Raw genomic sequence first — 16,261 nt, 5'->3', positions numbered from 1 at the left:
ATTTCAGATGGAAACAAGACATCCAGGCCACTGTATCAGCAAGACAAGATTTAACAGTCAAGGAGAGGTCAGATAGAAAAAAAGAACTCCAGAAATAATCATGATTAAGGTAGTAATAAGACCACAATGAAACAAATCATTAGTTATGCTTAGTGAAAATGTATTCAAAAGCAGGAAGGAGGATATGCCACTTATGACCTCAGTAAGAGTGGTTACAGGCCTTTTAATGTTTTATGAACTGTGTTAGTTCTCTTGTGGTCCTCCTTCTAATCAAAGTCAGCTCTCAACTGTGCCCTTGTTGCCTCCCTTTTCCAGAAAATTACTAATGTTCATTGCCTTTGCTTCCTTCCTTCCTATTCTTCATCCCTGGAAATGTTATTTCCAACTTGGCTGATCATCTGAAATTTCTCTTCAGGATTGTCAGTTATATCTTAGGTATTTAATCTATTGCTCTTTTCTCAGTTCTCAAACATCTTGACTTTTTTGACCACCAACTGCTCCTGGCCTTTCCTCTCTAGATTATGATGATATTAGTGCATTTAGAGAATTCACCCAGATGTTCAAATGACCTATTTGTGCCTGAGCTGTGGTAGAGCTCGTATTGGTCTAATCAGCTACCATTGGACACACTGTTGATGTCATTTTGTTCATCTTTGAGAACAAAGAACAACAGGAGACTGGACCAGGTTGAGATGACAGTATATTCCTTGGTCATCTCTGATAAACCAACTCCTTTCTCAGTCTCCTTTTCTGGTCATCATCCATCTTGCTCCTCACTCTGACTCTTGGATAAGCATCCAGCAAATGGGACACAGTTTCTTAAGTTTCAGGTACCACTGGAAGGGATACTGCTTTACAAAAGGGTTATTATAGCCTAGACTCCTATTTGGATATGGTTGAATTAAAGAGCATCTGAGAGGAAGTGGTGAACAATGTTAAATGCTCCAGAGAGAGCAAGAAGGATGAGAATTGAGAAAAGGCAATTACATTTGGCAATGAAGAGATCATTAATATTTTTGAAGAGGGAAGCCCCAGTTGAATGACAGGGGTCAGAATCCAGATTACAGAGGATTTAAAAATGAGAGAGAGTAGAGAATGTGGAGACATCATAGTAGAAGAGTTTAGCCACAACTTGGAAGAAAAGGATAATAGTCAAGATGGTCACATCTAGTAAGAGTTTTGTAAGCATGGAGGAAATGTGGATTTATTTTTCTTTAGGGGAGTAGCCAGTTGATGTTGTCATCCAGATTGAAGATGAGATAAGAGTCAGAGTAGGGATGATGATGGGGACAACTATTATAGTAACCATATCTGAGAAGAAACAGACTCATTGAAGTATGAGGCATATTCCTTAGTTGAAGGATTGGGTTGGATCAGATGGTGCAGAAGGCTTAAGGACAGATAAAGTTTGGAACAACCATAGTTTAAAGTGGGATAGTAAATTGATTAGGGAGGTGGAAAAAGCTTGCCTTGCTGTAGTGAGGGACCAGTTGAAATTAGGTAATAAAGGATTATTAGTGATTCTGGATCACTTTCTTTTGATCCTATTTAAAAGTAACTAATTTTCTTCTGTCACTGCTTAAGTCATGGGTCTTTGTCTCCTAACTTGGTTCAGAATTCAGAATTAATGGGTAAAGTTTAAAAACCAGCTTTTCTCCTTTTCACTGTTCTATTCTTTATATGGATGTTGGGTTGAGTATCTTTACACTGCCAAGGATGACTTCTTTTCTTTCCAAAAAATCTAGGCTGTGACTGCACTTGGACTCAAACATTAAGCACTATTTAGTCTCAGTAGAGAAGGAAAGGGGAAATGCTAGTCTCCACTATCAAATTGTTCCCTTTGCCTCGGCTCTATAATCAGTCATGTTGCCCTCAGTCCCATGATCTCATGTACCCTGTTCATTCTTCTATACTTGTCAAAATTTTAAAAAGAGAATTGTCCTTTTACTTGGAGTCTGGCATAAGTGTAGACAAGCCATTGACCCTTTCACTGCTAGACATCATGCCTCTGTTTAACAAAATGTTATCTTGCTGAGAGAAATGACTCAGTTTGCCTTTTTTGTTAAATTTCAACCATGATTTCTAGTCAGTATCATTTTGATTTCCTCAGGAAATAAGGGCCAGATAATAGAAAGAGTGAGAAAGTAAGAAGTTAATAACTATGGAACAGTTTAGAGGACACAGTGAAATTGGGGCAATTATCCATAGTGGAGTGAGACATTGAGACAAGATAGGCTTAAGGTCTAGAGCAGTAGGAGACCAACCAAATGGGTATATAGAGAGAGATTGGTATACAAAGCCAAAGGTTAGGAATCACTGGGAATGAATACCTGTAATGGAGTGAGAATATATTTGTCATAGAGAAGTGAGCCAAAGCAGAATATCAGTAATTAGAAAGTAGTACATCCATTTAGAAAAGCACATGATTATATAGTTCAAATCTTATGGATAGCTGGTAACGTTTTGTCCTTGAGCATACAAGGATCTGGGAATCTAATCACCTCATTTCTCTATGTTTTAGCTTTTTTTTTGTAAGATGGAAATGGTTTTTTTACCTATATTATCCACTGTACCACACAAAGTAGTCATCCACATCAAATAAGATAATGTACATTAAGACCTTTATAAACTATATGGTACTGCATATGTGTATGTGTTTATGTATGAAATATTAGTTGACAAATACTTTAGACTTTCTCAGATAAGACCTATGATGTATAGTGAACATAGCCTTGTAAATTTCTCATTTTATATGAATATTATAAAGAAAAATGAAAAATTAATAATTTCCTTCCATTTTAGGATTATTCACTGCAAAGATGGCCTCTTTTAATAAATGTATCAAACCCATAATTGAACAATTGGACAAATTTAATCCTGAAAATGATAGTCCTGAGAATATCCTAGATGAGATGTCAACTATCTTGCAGGTATGCTAAATCTCTTCACTGTTTCTTCTCAAAAGTTTAGCTGATAAGATAATAAATTACACCTGTGATGTGGTTCAAGTTTTTTTATTTGCTTAATTTTTCAAGAAAGATTATATTTATATCCTATTTCCTTTTATTTTTAAAAAAAAGAAAAGAAATTGGTAATTATGACTTTGAAAATGTATTAGAATTAACATCCTAAATTTATGTTTTAAATAGTTTTCAATAATTGATTGAAGAATTGATGTAACTATAACTTTAAAATATGTTTTTAAGAGCTAGTCTTTTCCACTGAATGTACTTATAATCATATCTTTATATTATTGACTTTTTCAAAGGATTTAGAGCTTTTTTTTAAAAAAAATAAAACCTTAGAAATCTACTAGTCCATCACTATGATTTCAAAGATGAGAAAACTAGAACCCATATAATTAAAGGGCCATCACATAGCAGTAAATGGAAAAGCACTTGTCAGAAGATCAGTAAGACCAGAGTTCAAATCCTGCCTTAGATGTTTACTAACTGTGGAATCCAGAACAATCCATGTAAGTTTTATATTTTAGCCTCAATTGTCTGATCTGTAAAATGGGGATAATAATAAAACCTAATTCATAGTATTCCAGTGAGAGTCAAATTCAATATTATATGTAAAGCCTCTGTCCTCTGCTACTTTTCTCATTACTTTAAACTTTTTTGGCTCATTTTTCCTTATAGGGCTTCTTAATGCATAAAATTTGTTAAATCAGACTAATTCTCAAAGAAAACATCATTCCTGTGTGTTCAGGTATATACTTCTCTATGCTCAAATGCAATGAAAGAAAAAAATAGTTTTAATAGTTTAAAAATGATATTAATAATAAATAATATTAAATAGAAATGAATAAAAATAAATAGGAGGATATAGTTTATATGAAATGATGGATCAATGTAGCTACTCCTCCTTCTCCTCCTGTCCCATCCTTACATATGCTCTCTCCTCTGTTTAAGATCTTGGCTATCAGACTTTGAAGTCGAGACTTTCTAACTCTTCTCCTAGCTGAGCATGATCTTTTCACTTTCCTGTCCCACAAAGCACTTTGTTTTCCCTTCCTGTGTTTTATGTGTTTCTGACAGTTTATTTTCTGTGATTGTTATTATGCCAAGTCCAGGAACCCCAGAAAAGTTCCTTAACCTCTCTCAGTCTCAAGTTCCTGACTTGTAAAATTGGAGTAATAATAGCACTTAACTCCCAAGCAAGGAGTGGATGGAATAATGTATTTAAAGCACTATGTAATGTCTAAACCCCAAGTAAGGCAGTCTATACATATAATAGGAGGAGGAGGAGAAAGTGGATGTGAAGGAAGAGGAAAGGAGAAGAAAGAGGGGAGGAGGGAGGAGGAGGGAGGGGGGAAGAAGAAGAGGAGTGGTGGTGACCCAGTTAGCATTTATGTAGTACCCACTGCATGACAGGCTTTGTTCTAAGTGCTTTATAAATATTACCTCATTTGATCCTTAGAACAACCCTGAAAGTGGGTGTTGTTATTTTTCTCATTTTACTGTTGATAAAATTGAGGCTGACAGAAGTTAAGTGACTTGCCCAAGGTCACACAGCTAGTGTCTGAGGCTGAGTTTGAATACAGGCTTTCGAACTCTGATTCCATCCACTGCACCACCTAGTTGCCAATGGACCCATAAGCTCTGGGGACAGAGACTGTGCCTTATCTAAACTTTGTGTCTCCCCCAGTGCCAAACATAAATATTCTGTTTCATAAACATTTAATTCATTTGAATCTAGAAATATGTTTTTCCTTCCATGATCTGTTTTGACAGAGGCAGTTGAGGGGGAAGAGTCAGGAACACAAACTCCAGCAGCAGCTTCACCACTTAATCTGAGGAAGTCCTTTCTCTCCAGGTCTCAGTTTCTCCAGATGGGGGGGGGGGGGAAGTTAGCTTAAAGAGCTCCAAGTTCCCTTCTAAGCTCTGGCTCTCTGTGACTCATCCTGTTCTCACCCCACAGCAATACTGAGCATGATCCTATATTTTACTGTACAAGGTGTCTTCTCTCACTGAGAGTTTTTATCTGATTGTTGGTTCCATGGGAGTTAGCAGACCTCGGATTCAAACCCAGGATATCAGACCCCAAATACTTTGTTTCTTCCATTACCTTGCCCTCTTGGTAGTAAGAAAGAAATGATCATTATCCTCAGGTTTCAAATGGAAAAACTAAAGCCCAAAGAAAGTAATTCTCTACAGGTTATTAGTTTAATAAGTTTATTCAGCTATTAAATCGGAGGGGGAGATTTTTTTGCAGAAGTTCAGAGCTTGACTTCTCAGATAAAAATCCATCCATCAGAAGTAGGCAGAGTAAGGCTGATGAAAATGGGCCACCCAGGACAACAGTTCAGAATAGCAGGGGGTAGCTCACATTAGGCCAATTGTAAAGAGTTGTTGAGCTCAGGCTTATAGACTGAGATGTGCCTAGAGTAGCATCTCTCCAACTGGAAGGATGCTAAAAAGGCTACTTTACTGGGCAGAAAACAACCCCATTACACTGAATTCAACTTTAATGTTAAGAACAAAATGTAGACAGCTTACAGCAAAGAAGGAGGCCACTCTAAGTCTAGACCTCCAAATAAGGCCTAACAGCCCCAAACATTTGCTGCTAGCTTTTATGTAGAAAAGATAATGCAATAGTACTTTATATCAAAGAATCTCAATATATTTTTATAGGTATGCAGTAGTTTAACATTTCACAACAGCTCCATAAAATTCATGCTGTTTCCCTCTTCATTTAACATAACTCTAAAAGGAAAATAGAGACAGAAAATTTTTGATGGCTTTAATTTGTAACATGAACTCCTGAAATCGCTGATCTTTTTGTCCTTCTGAAGCCCCTTACTACTTTTACCTCTAGGCCTCCCTCTTCTCTTCTCACCCTAACCTCAACTCTCCTGTCTTTGGCCTTTGATTTGTCTTGAGATTCCTTCTTCAGCCCTGCTCTGGCTCATTTCAATCTGCTTATGCCTGCTCAGGAATACTTAAGATTCCCCAGCTTCATCAGCTTCTCTTCTTCACTCTTCTAAGCTTGTACACCTGACCTACTCCCACAAGAATATGGTGTTCTGGACTTTCTGGAACAATAATATCTGCCTCATTACTGTAGACCCCTCTCTTGCCACACTTCATCAAGGACAGGTAATCCCTGCTCAGGTTCTGTCATCCCCCTAATTAAAAAGTTGCATTCTTTGTACATTTATAGATACATAGGCACATCTGTAGGCATATATCATGAATATTCATGAATCTACACAAGTTATTCCAAACATGAAGGCCACCTGCAAGTACATGATATGCATTACATACTTTTCTTCAATGGGCATCATCTGATTACAAGTATAAAATCCTCTCCTTTTACTAATAGTGTATCATATGTCATCTTGGTATGTCGATTGGCTCATCCTGGTGTTTCTGGGGTGACATGCTATCCTTCCTGCACCAATACTCAACCCAAGGATGATCCAAATGAAATTCTCATTGTCCCAACTCCAAGAGTCAGACTCCAGAAGTGAGTGACTCTTGCTCCCTTGGGACTTCCACAGCTGAAGTATCTTGCAGGAAAGGGGAAATCTCTGCCTTCTGCACTCCCCTCTATTTGAGCAGAGGTCCCCTTGAAAGTGGGGAGCAAATTGTAATATCATTCACATCCATCTTGCACAGTGATCCAGACCCCTTCTTTATAGACTATCATATGGCACCAATTGTGTCTGCCATTGGTGGATGAGTACTTTTCAGAGCTAATTTCCCTAAATCTCCATTGTTTTTTTCCTTTCTGGTTGCCAGAACATCTGAATTCCTCTATCAGAAGCAGGTGAACAGATTCCACAGCTGAACAGAAAGCTTTCTTCAACTCATTTTCAGTCATGTAATCTATCTGTGATGTCTCCACTTTTCCCTCCTTCTGAGGCTCCAAAACACAGATCCATAGCCAATGGAGCTCTCACCTAAATATCAGCATCTGTGGAAGGAAATCTCTGATGTTTTCTTTGATGGTTCCATATGCCTAGTCTGGAGATGCTAAATACTAACTCCGTCGATCCCTCTGATCCTATTCAGTAATGTCATTAAGACATACACTATGAGTCTCTTTATGGTTGTGTATATATATATAGTTCTAGATTTCTTGATTCCTGTCAGGGATCACATCTCCTTGAGTACCTCATTCCCAAAATCTCTATCTGAATCAGAATGACTATTGGCAGGAAAGTCATTTATTAAGAAAAACTTTTGGGGCAGCTAGGTGGCGCAGTGAATAGAGAGAGCACTGGCGCTGGTACCTGAGTTCAAATCCAACCTCAGACACTTAATAATTACCTAGCTGTGTGGCCTTGAGCAAGCCACTTAACCCCATTGCCTTGCAAAAAAAAAACCCTAAAAAAAATACTTTTATTGAAATACCTTGGTTACAATAGACATTTCCTGGGCAGGCCTATATATATTAGCTAAAATAGTGTTTCATCTCTAGGATGTTGCTTGTATTCTTCCTACCACTTCCAAGGATAGCATTTCTATGCATGCCAACCACAAAGAATTGCTAGTGTTTATGCTCTCTAGATAAGCAGTATTAGCCAATATAATTTTCTTTCTAGGACACCAAACACAGATTCCACATTTCTAACATGAATCCAGTTATCTTTGGCCCATATAAATTCTTCTATATGAGCTCCAAAGTTCCCTTTTAACCATGTATTCAAAATAATTGTGGCATTCTATTACAGTCTTGAAGAATATCTTGAGTAGTTCTATGTTTTTACATTTTGTGTTGAATCTGTTCTGATCTAGAATCCTATTTCATTGCATAACAAGATGCACTCTGGAAAGCCAAATTTGAGTCTTTTGAGAATCATACCCCACTTTTGAACTGTATCACTTCATGAAGACTGCAAACCATATAAAAACTAGTAATGGAAAGATTTGGTGCAGTGCCACCAATAGTGCACACTCCTGAGTAAATCTCAGACTCTTAAATACACTTTGTTTTATTAAGAGCCTTCTTCCCTTCATGCCACAAATTGTCTGAAGTTCCTCCAGGGATAAATGAAGGAATGAAAAGAATTTCTTAAATTTTTACTATGTGCACACCCACTGTGATAAGTATAGTGGAATACAGATAAAAAAGCAGGGAAAGTCTCCACTTCAAAGGAGCTCAAATTCTAAGGCAAGAAACAATCCATATGGGATGTTTCAGATGCAAGTTAGATGGAAAAGTCCCATGGACCTTAGGATATAATGGCAAAGCATACACCTCTCTTCTTTAGTGTCCCTTCTACTGATAAAGACATATCTATTTCTGAATCAGGTGACAGTACCAAGGAATTTGGTGGTAATAATTTTCTTTTCTAGGTCTCTAGTAACTGTGGCTGATGTTGGTCAAGACAGTGGTTCAACAGGCCTGACCACATGCTGCCTCTCAATCTTTCTCTCTCTCAATCTCTCTCTCTCTCTCTCTCTCTCTCTCTCTCTCTCTCTGTCTCTCTCTCTCTCTCTCTCTCTCTCTCTCTCTCTCTCTCTCTCTCTGTCTCTGTCTCCCTGTCTCTGACTGCCTTTGTCCATCTCTGTCTCTCTGTCTGTCTCTGTGTCCTGGTCTCTGTCTGTCTCTATCTTTCTGACTCTATCTCTTTCTCCTGCTGTTTACAGTTGGATTCATGGGCCTTCAGATAGAACATCTGCATTTTCATTGGTTTTCCTTGGCCAGGAATGCACTTTATTTGACTAGCATCATTATGCAAATCTAGCTGGCAACATTCAACCTTGTGCTTGTCAAAAGATGTCTGTGTATTGTTTTCTGTCCAAACTTGAAACTGAACTCTTGGAGCTCTTCAGTGATACTTTACTTTATAGCCAAAACCCTCCATTTTTATATGGGATAACAAGTCTCACTGCTGGGCCTTCTGGTATGAAAGCATTTCTAAGCCCTCTGGTCCTTGGTGCATAACACAAAGAGTTTTTCTTGGCTCTGCAGGAACCAGCAGTGAGGTATCTCTCAAGTGGTTCTCTGTTCCCACCCCACCAGTTGCCTGTTGAATATTTCCATCTGGATGACATAAAGGAATATCAATCTCATCATGACCAAAACAGAATATATTATCTTTCTCTCCAAATTCACTCATGCTCCTAATTTTCCTGGTTCTGTAGCAGGGGCCACAGTATTCTTGTTTTCTGTTTCAAAACCTTGACATTCTCCCTCACCCCATATCTAGTCTTGCCAGTTCCACTTTCACAGCATCTCTTCCATTCATCTCTAATCACACAACCTCTCCCCTGGACTATTCTAATAATCTCCAAATGACCTCCCTGCCTTGAACCTTTCCCTTCTCCAGCTCATCTACCACACACTTGCCAAGGCTCTATTCTGATCAGGTTACTCCTCTGCTCAAAAAGCTACAATGTGTTCTCCCCAGTTTCTTGAGAATAAAATACTGAGATACCTAAGACCTTTGACAATCTAGTCCGAAACTATCTTAATAACTAAATAGATGTATTAGACATCACTCTATTTCATGCATTCTTGTCACAAACTCTATGATCTTCATGAACTTCCTGTAATCTGTATAGACTTGATCATAGACCTCAGAGTCTTTTGCCCAAACTGACCTACTTGACATTCCGCACACATAATATTTCACCACCATGCCTTGGTACATGTTGATCCCCATGCTGGATTAGACTTCTTTTTCACCCCTGCTTCTTTCAAAGCCAAGCACAGACATCTCTTTTCACCTTAGACCTTTCTTGATTTCATCTACAACCCCCCAAAAATTACTTTCAGTTTGCTTTGTATATATCTTATACTTGTATATATGTATATGTGACTGTGACCCATCAAATGGAAGTTCCTTGAGGGCAGGGACTATTTTGCTTTTTTGTTTTGTTTTGTTCTTTTGGTTATTGTACATAGTAGGTGCTTAATAAATATATGTTGATTAACCCCATATAATATTCACACATTTCTCATCCTGTTGATCTCCAAATAGCGCTGGCAACTTCAAACCAGGTTCATCTTTTGTCCTTTTCCCTTTTAATTTTTCAACCATATACCCTGGAGAGAGATCACTGAGAGGACTTGGGACAATGGCATAGTTTTCCCAAAATTTCTAATAGTAGACCTCAAATATTATTAAATGTTAGCAATGGCTAACATTGTCATTATACTTAGTCCAGAGTGATTCAAAAGCTTTTATTTATTCTTCTCTGCAAAGATGGACCTCCTCTCCCAATGAAAGAAGACCCCAATTACAACAATTTCTAGTTTTATATGCAATTTGAAAGGCTTATTCCTCCCCTTCATGCCAATCATTGGTCAGGGTCACACTTAATTTATACATTCCCCTTATATATTTTCCCCACCCTGCTCATTATACTAAAGAGCATAGGGGAGTAAGTGGTAATATGCATGAACTTCCTTGAGCAGCAGGTGCACTTGTAAAGAACAAGGACCCTAGGTCAATTGGGAACCAAATGGGACAGGTTAAGGTCAAATCTTTTGTCTCACACTTACATACCTGCCCATGGGCACCAATACCAAGCCCAGTCTTTGTAATGTTAACTAGCAATCTCCCCTCATTCCTGAGGAAAGCAAACACCCCACATTCCTCACATTAAACATTAAAAGATTAAAACATTAAAAAACATTAAAGTTTCCAGGTCTTCTTCAAAATACTTGAAATGTGCCAATGTACCAAATGTCTTTGTCTTCCTGAGGTCGGTGCTGAACCCCTACTGAGACTGTATGACCCATACACCTGACAGAGCTGGCTGTTATTGATGGATAGCCCAGAACCAGTAGCTCCTAGCGGATCTCATACTCTTAGTAACCTTTCCTCATGCTTTTCCCACATTGGGAGGCAGTGTTGCACAGTGGAAAGAACACCATTTGCGGCTCAGAGGAATTGACTTGGAATCCCAGCTTTGCCACTTACTATGACAATTCTGTAACTTCTCTGAACCTTAGTTTCTTCCTCCCTAAAATAAGTGGGCTAGACTAAATGATCTTCCACCTGTAAATCTATGATCCTTTCCTCTGTGTCTTTGGGCAGATTTTTTAACCTCTCAGGTTCTCAGTTTCCTCAACTGTTATATAAGGAAGGTTAAGTTACCTCAAAGGATCCTTATATCTATAAACTTATAAACCTATGATATTTCTTAATATAGTGAGATCAAGGGGCGGCTAGGTGGCGTAGTGGATAAAGCACTGGCCTTGGAGTCAGGAGTACCTGGGTTCAAATGCGGTCTCAGACACTTAATAATTACCTAGCTGTGTGGCCTTGGGCAAGAGACTTAACCCCATTTGCCTTGCAAAAACCTAAAAAAAAAAAAATATAAATATATATATATATATATATATATATATATATACATATATATAGTGAGATAATTTGTTTGAAAAGCTTCTTCATGGAGAGACGGTCCTTGCTAATATTCCAGTCAAAATAACAGAACCCAGAAAAAAAGCTAAAAGATTTTGTGACTTTGGGAGAATTATAAGGTAAATAAAAGAATTTAGAATTTGGAGTCTAGAAGATCACTTAATTAGGTGTGCCCTTGGGCAAGTCACTGTGAACCAGAATTTCCTCCTTTGTCAAACAAAAAGGTTGGACTGGATGACTGATTCCCTTATAGCTCCAAAGTAAAGTGATTTTGAGCTCTTGGAATTCCTTGTCCATCAGTCATTTCAACACTGAAATACCTTTCTAAATCCAATCTTGGTGTCCAACCTCCCTACATTGTGTTTGATTTGACTTAGTCCATTCTTTTAATCATATTTTTTCACTGAATCCATTTAAAATTTTTATATTGTTGCTTTTTTCATCAGTGAATCTCCATGGTTTCACAAAATAGAAGAACCATAGAAATAGAACAGTTTTTTGGTGGTTTTTTCCCAATTTGTTGCAAGCCTACTCTGAGAACTTCTAAAAGATGTAACGATGAAAAATATGGTTATTAGTTGCAAGCCTTTAAGAACCACTTTGACACAAATCATTTCTACTCATAATTTATTATTACCAAATCTAACAGGGTATTTAATAAGAGCTTTGAGCGTATCCAGATCTCCTAACATGGAGGCACCTTGTGTCTTCCCAAGTTCAAGCTACTAACTTCCTTTGACTGACTATGTAGCCTATAAAAATTACTAGTCTGGAACAGTCTCTCTCTTTCTTGTGTTTGCAAGAGCAAAAAAAGGGGGAAAGGAGGAAAAAGAGAACAAGAAAGAAGAGGGAGGGAAGAGAAAAGAGAAATAGGATAGAAAGAGAGAGAAAGAGACAGAGACAGAGAGAAGAGAACTAAAACAGTTTAGTCTGGCAGTTTTAAAGATGCAGCCTTTCTGGTTATTCATCCAGCAGTCTGGTTATTCATCCCATCCAAAGAGGTGACTCTCCCCCACATAGTAGGAAAAGGCAAATGTGGAGTGCCTTCATGGTAGGAAATCTGGGACTGGTCCAAAGTTCATTACTTAAACAAAAGACAAAATTCTATAATAAGTTGAAATGTAGTTACCAGGTTCAGATGACAGCTTTTATTTACTAAACAGAAAAATAGCCCCTTAAGTTTTAGCACATTTTATGGAATCATTCTCTTAAAACCATTCATTTCCTCTTTAACTATACCCTCTAAAGATTACTCCAACAACCTGTAATGTCTCTTAACTGAATTGAAAGACAGTTCTCCTTCTCTTAGTCTGATCATTACCATAATCATTTTTCCAGAAGGGTTAGGGTTATCATTCCTGAGTTGGTCAGGGCTCTCTCCCTTTTGAATCTGGTCAGGTCTTCAATACAAATGATTTGGAAAGACTTTGTGTGGGACATGTTTTGATGACTTTGCACAGAGGTTCAATGGAAGAATCTTTGGTTTGTATCATTTGATATAAAATTAATATTTTCTTTGGGTTTAGTTTGAGGTACAACAAATTAGTGCCATTTGTCTCTGAATACCATTCACAGGACTTGAAAGCTAGAAATGACCTTAGAGTTCAACTGTTAGTTCAACCCAAAGATAAGAAACTTGCAGCTCAGAGATAAGAAGGACCTTGCCCAGGGTCATACATACAGTTAGTAAATCACTGAGCTAGGGCTGGAGCCCAGGTCTTCTGACTCCAAATTAGTGTGACTTCACTACACATGCTATTGTTGTTTATCCTTTATTCTCAAAGAGGTCCTTAATGTCAGGAAGGTGAAGCTATTATATGCAAGTGAATTGGATTTAAGTGAGAGTGGATTGTGCAAAGTCTCCAGCCCACCCAGTTATCTGGGTCCAGTGGCCAGATGTGGATCTGGATGACTGAGAAGGATCTTCGATGCAGTGGGAGACTTTAAATTAAGGTCAGTTTGTCTGAGATAGTACCCTCTAAGTGATCAAGGCAGGTAAGAAAAGGAGTCAAAAAATCAGTCTGGAAGGAGAAGACCAGAGTCTCTGCCCAAAACAGAAACAGTTGCTATGCACATTCTCTCTGAGTCAATTAAGGCCCAAAGATTAAGTGGATTAACCTATTGTTGGCCAATCAATGAGAGCCAAAGTAATTTGAGGCTGGCAAACCTTAAAATATCAGGTCAGATCTCAACGATCAAAATTTACATTTCTTTCAGTAGAGCACAAATAGGTCTAGGAATGATACCCTAATGTGGACAGAAGAAAGAAAAAAGAAAGGAAGGAAGGATGGGGGGGGGGGTGAAGAATGGAAGCAAAATCTGACCACTCCCACTCATTAGGGAGGTGATGCCATGCCATGCAAGTTAATCAAGGGAGAGTTTTGTGCAAAGTCACTAGCCTCACACACTCCTCCAAAGTCACCTAGGTCCAGTGGTCAGATATGGATTTGGGGGACCCTGACCTTTTCAAGATAAGGACTGAAGCTACCCTCCATGCTAATATGATTCACTTAAAGTCTAGTCTGTCTTTTTATTATTTTTTTTTTTTGAGAGGAGAATGAGTAAGAGAAGGGAAATCTATGATTTTATTGGTTGGGTGAGGAATTTTCTCTCCCGGTATAGATCAGCACCTGATCAGCAACTAATGGTCTTAATGATCTTCCTGGACAACTGGGAGAATACCTTGCTTAGGATACATTAGAGCAGGGGAGACTTGCAGGGCAGACTTGAATTTACTGCCTGCTGGTCTGGTAGTCTGGCTACTGCAGCTGCTAACTCTCATTTCTGACATTTTAAAAATTTTGTCACTGGACTGCTGGGCCCGAACATAGGTGACCTGGGTTCTTTCTAGTCCCTAGCCTGCCACTACCTTTTTCATTTTAAGCTACTTTACCTCTTCTAAGCCTCAGTTTTCCTTATCTGTAAAATGAGGGAGTTTGACATGAGGTCTCTTCCAATATTAACATTCTAATCATTGAAGTTTTGCTTTCTTGGTCTGACATTTAGACCTGAGAGACATTTGAATACCTTTTTTTTTTTGTATAGAGGAGGGAACTGAGACCCAGAAAGATTAACTTGTCTTTACTCACAGAGTAACAGAGTTGCAAGATGAATCTAGGTCTTCTGATTCTAAATCCATCATCCCATATACAAAAAACATGCTTTGCCATAAAAAAAATGTTATTTCCCTAGCCATCTATTCATGCACTTTAGTTTTCCCTTTAAGATTCTGAATCTTGTTTAATAAAGCTTGTTTTCTGAGGAGACAGAAAACCATCTCACTGCTACTATCCAGAGGTACATTTTTCAAAACATCACTTAGAGATTCAGCCACACAATTCCAATTATTGTTAATGGCAACCACATGGCTAAATCCCTGTGCACCATTTTTGAAATGCACCCCTTGCTGTTTCTCTATTTTCCAATAATTGTGACAGATCAAGCAAATAATATAACCAATCATTTTAAGGTATTTTTTTGTTCATATGGCAGATTTTGAGATTTTTTTTAATCATGAAATGTTTTGTAAGTGGAGAAAAAAAATCAAAAATTGAATCTGAGAAATAGCAATTGAGTTTTTAAAACCCAGAGGTGAAAAGTTTCAGCAGCAAAAAGAAAGGAGCTGAGAACCAGTATTATTGTAGCCAAGTATTCTTGTCTCCATGTATGGAGGGAAGACAAGTAAATTAACCAAAAAGAAAATTGAAGATACAATCATACTCATAAATCCATGTCCCTAAAGAGAGCTTGAATCCTATAATATGCTTTGTACAATGTGAATTGTACTCTTCTCACCATTTAGAACTCTGCTGTTTTTTGCTAGGTGATATCTTGACTTCTCTAAGGGAGTGTGAGAAGCAATGTAGTATAACAGATAAGGATCTGGACTTACAGTCAAGAGAATGTTGTATTTTATGGTTTCATGACTGGATACTCCTTATGAGAAAGTGTTTAGAGGAAGCCTTTGAACCTTTGGGACCATATCCTCTGGACCTTCCCCTCTCTAGCCTCCATCAGTTTTAACTTCTGCCTCCTGTCTCTACATGGCTTTTTTTCCGTGTGGAACATGAGACACAACTACCTTTGTTGTCTACCCCCCGTCTAGGAGCCATTGCACACATGCATGGTATAGGTGAGAAAAGCACTGGGTTTGAAGTCAGAGGTCCTTGACTCTAATCCCAGCTCTGCTAAAGTGATCAGTTGGAAAGAACACAGCATTTGAAATCAAAGAACTTGGGTTCAGATCCCTTCTCTACTACATATATCCTGTGTGATGTTGGGCAAGTCACAGAATCAGTTTCCTCATCTGTAAAATGAGAAAGTTGGACTGGTTTGACTTCTAAATTCCCTTTCAACTCTAAATCTATAAAGCTATGTAGATCTTTAAATCTATAATCTACTTTGTATGACCTTGAGCAAGTCACTTCAATGACCTGAGGTTTTTTGTGAAATAAGAGGACTAACTATCAAGATCCATCTAAGGTCTAAATTATATTACTATATATACACACTTCCTAATAACGTCCTACTTCTCCCCTTTTTCTTCCCATTGTTTATATTCCTCTCCCCTGCCTCTAGCCCCAAATGTGTGAGAAAAAGCTAAAGGATGATATATATTGTAAGATGTTGAAATATAGTATAATTTAATATTTTTAGATTATAAGCTCCATGAGAACAAAGACCATTTCTTGTCTAAATTATAGATTCCCCTCCTTAATCCACTATCAGTGGATTAATAAATATTTTTGAATGAATGAATACTGTAGTCCTAACTTGACCTGTATTTGCTCTCATAAATATCTTTCTTCAGTCCATGCCCTAGCTAGTGTCCTTATCTCCTAATGGCCCATGGTATTGACTGTGGAGGCACTATTTATCAGTTCAGTCTACCAGGAACTTTCTGAGACATGTAATAGATGTTGACTGCTT

General features: G+C 37.9%; 1 protein-coding gene across 1 annotated transcript in view; it reads left to right on the top strand.

Annotated features, from left to right (window-relative positions):
- The window catches only part of CFAP99 (cilia and flagella associated protein 99), a 200,124-nt gene that overhangs the window by 12,361 nt on the left and 171,502 nt on the right, over nucleotides 1-16,261 (top strand). Inside the window, exon 2 of the mRNA XM_074229913.1 lies at nucleotides 2,803-2,930. Coding sequence (XP_074086014.1) covers nucleotides 2,820-2,930 — 111 coding nt within the window. The 5' untranslated portion in view covers nucleotides 2,803-2,819. The remainder of the gene's footprint in view (nucleotides 1-2,802; nucleotides 2,931-16,261) is intronic.

Source organism: Macrotis lagotis, chromosome 3, assembly GCF_037893015.1.
Source record: "Macrotis lagotis isolate mMagLag1 chromosome 3, bilby.v1.9.chrom.fasta, whole genome shotgun sequence".
NCBI lineage: Eukaryota > Metazoa > Chordata > Mammalia > Peramelemorphia > Peramelidae > Macrotis > Macrotis lagotis.
This window is presented reverse-complemented; position numbering and strand designations above follow the sequence as displayed.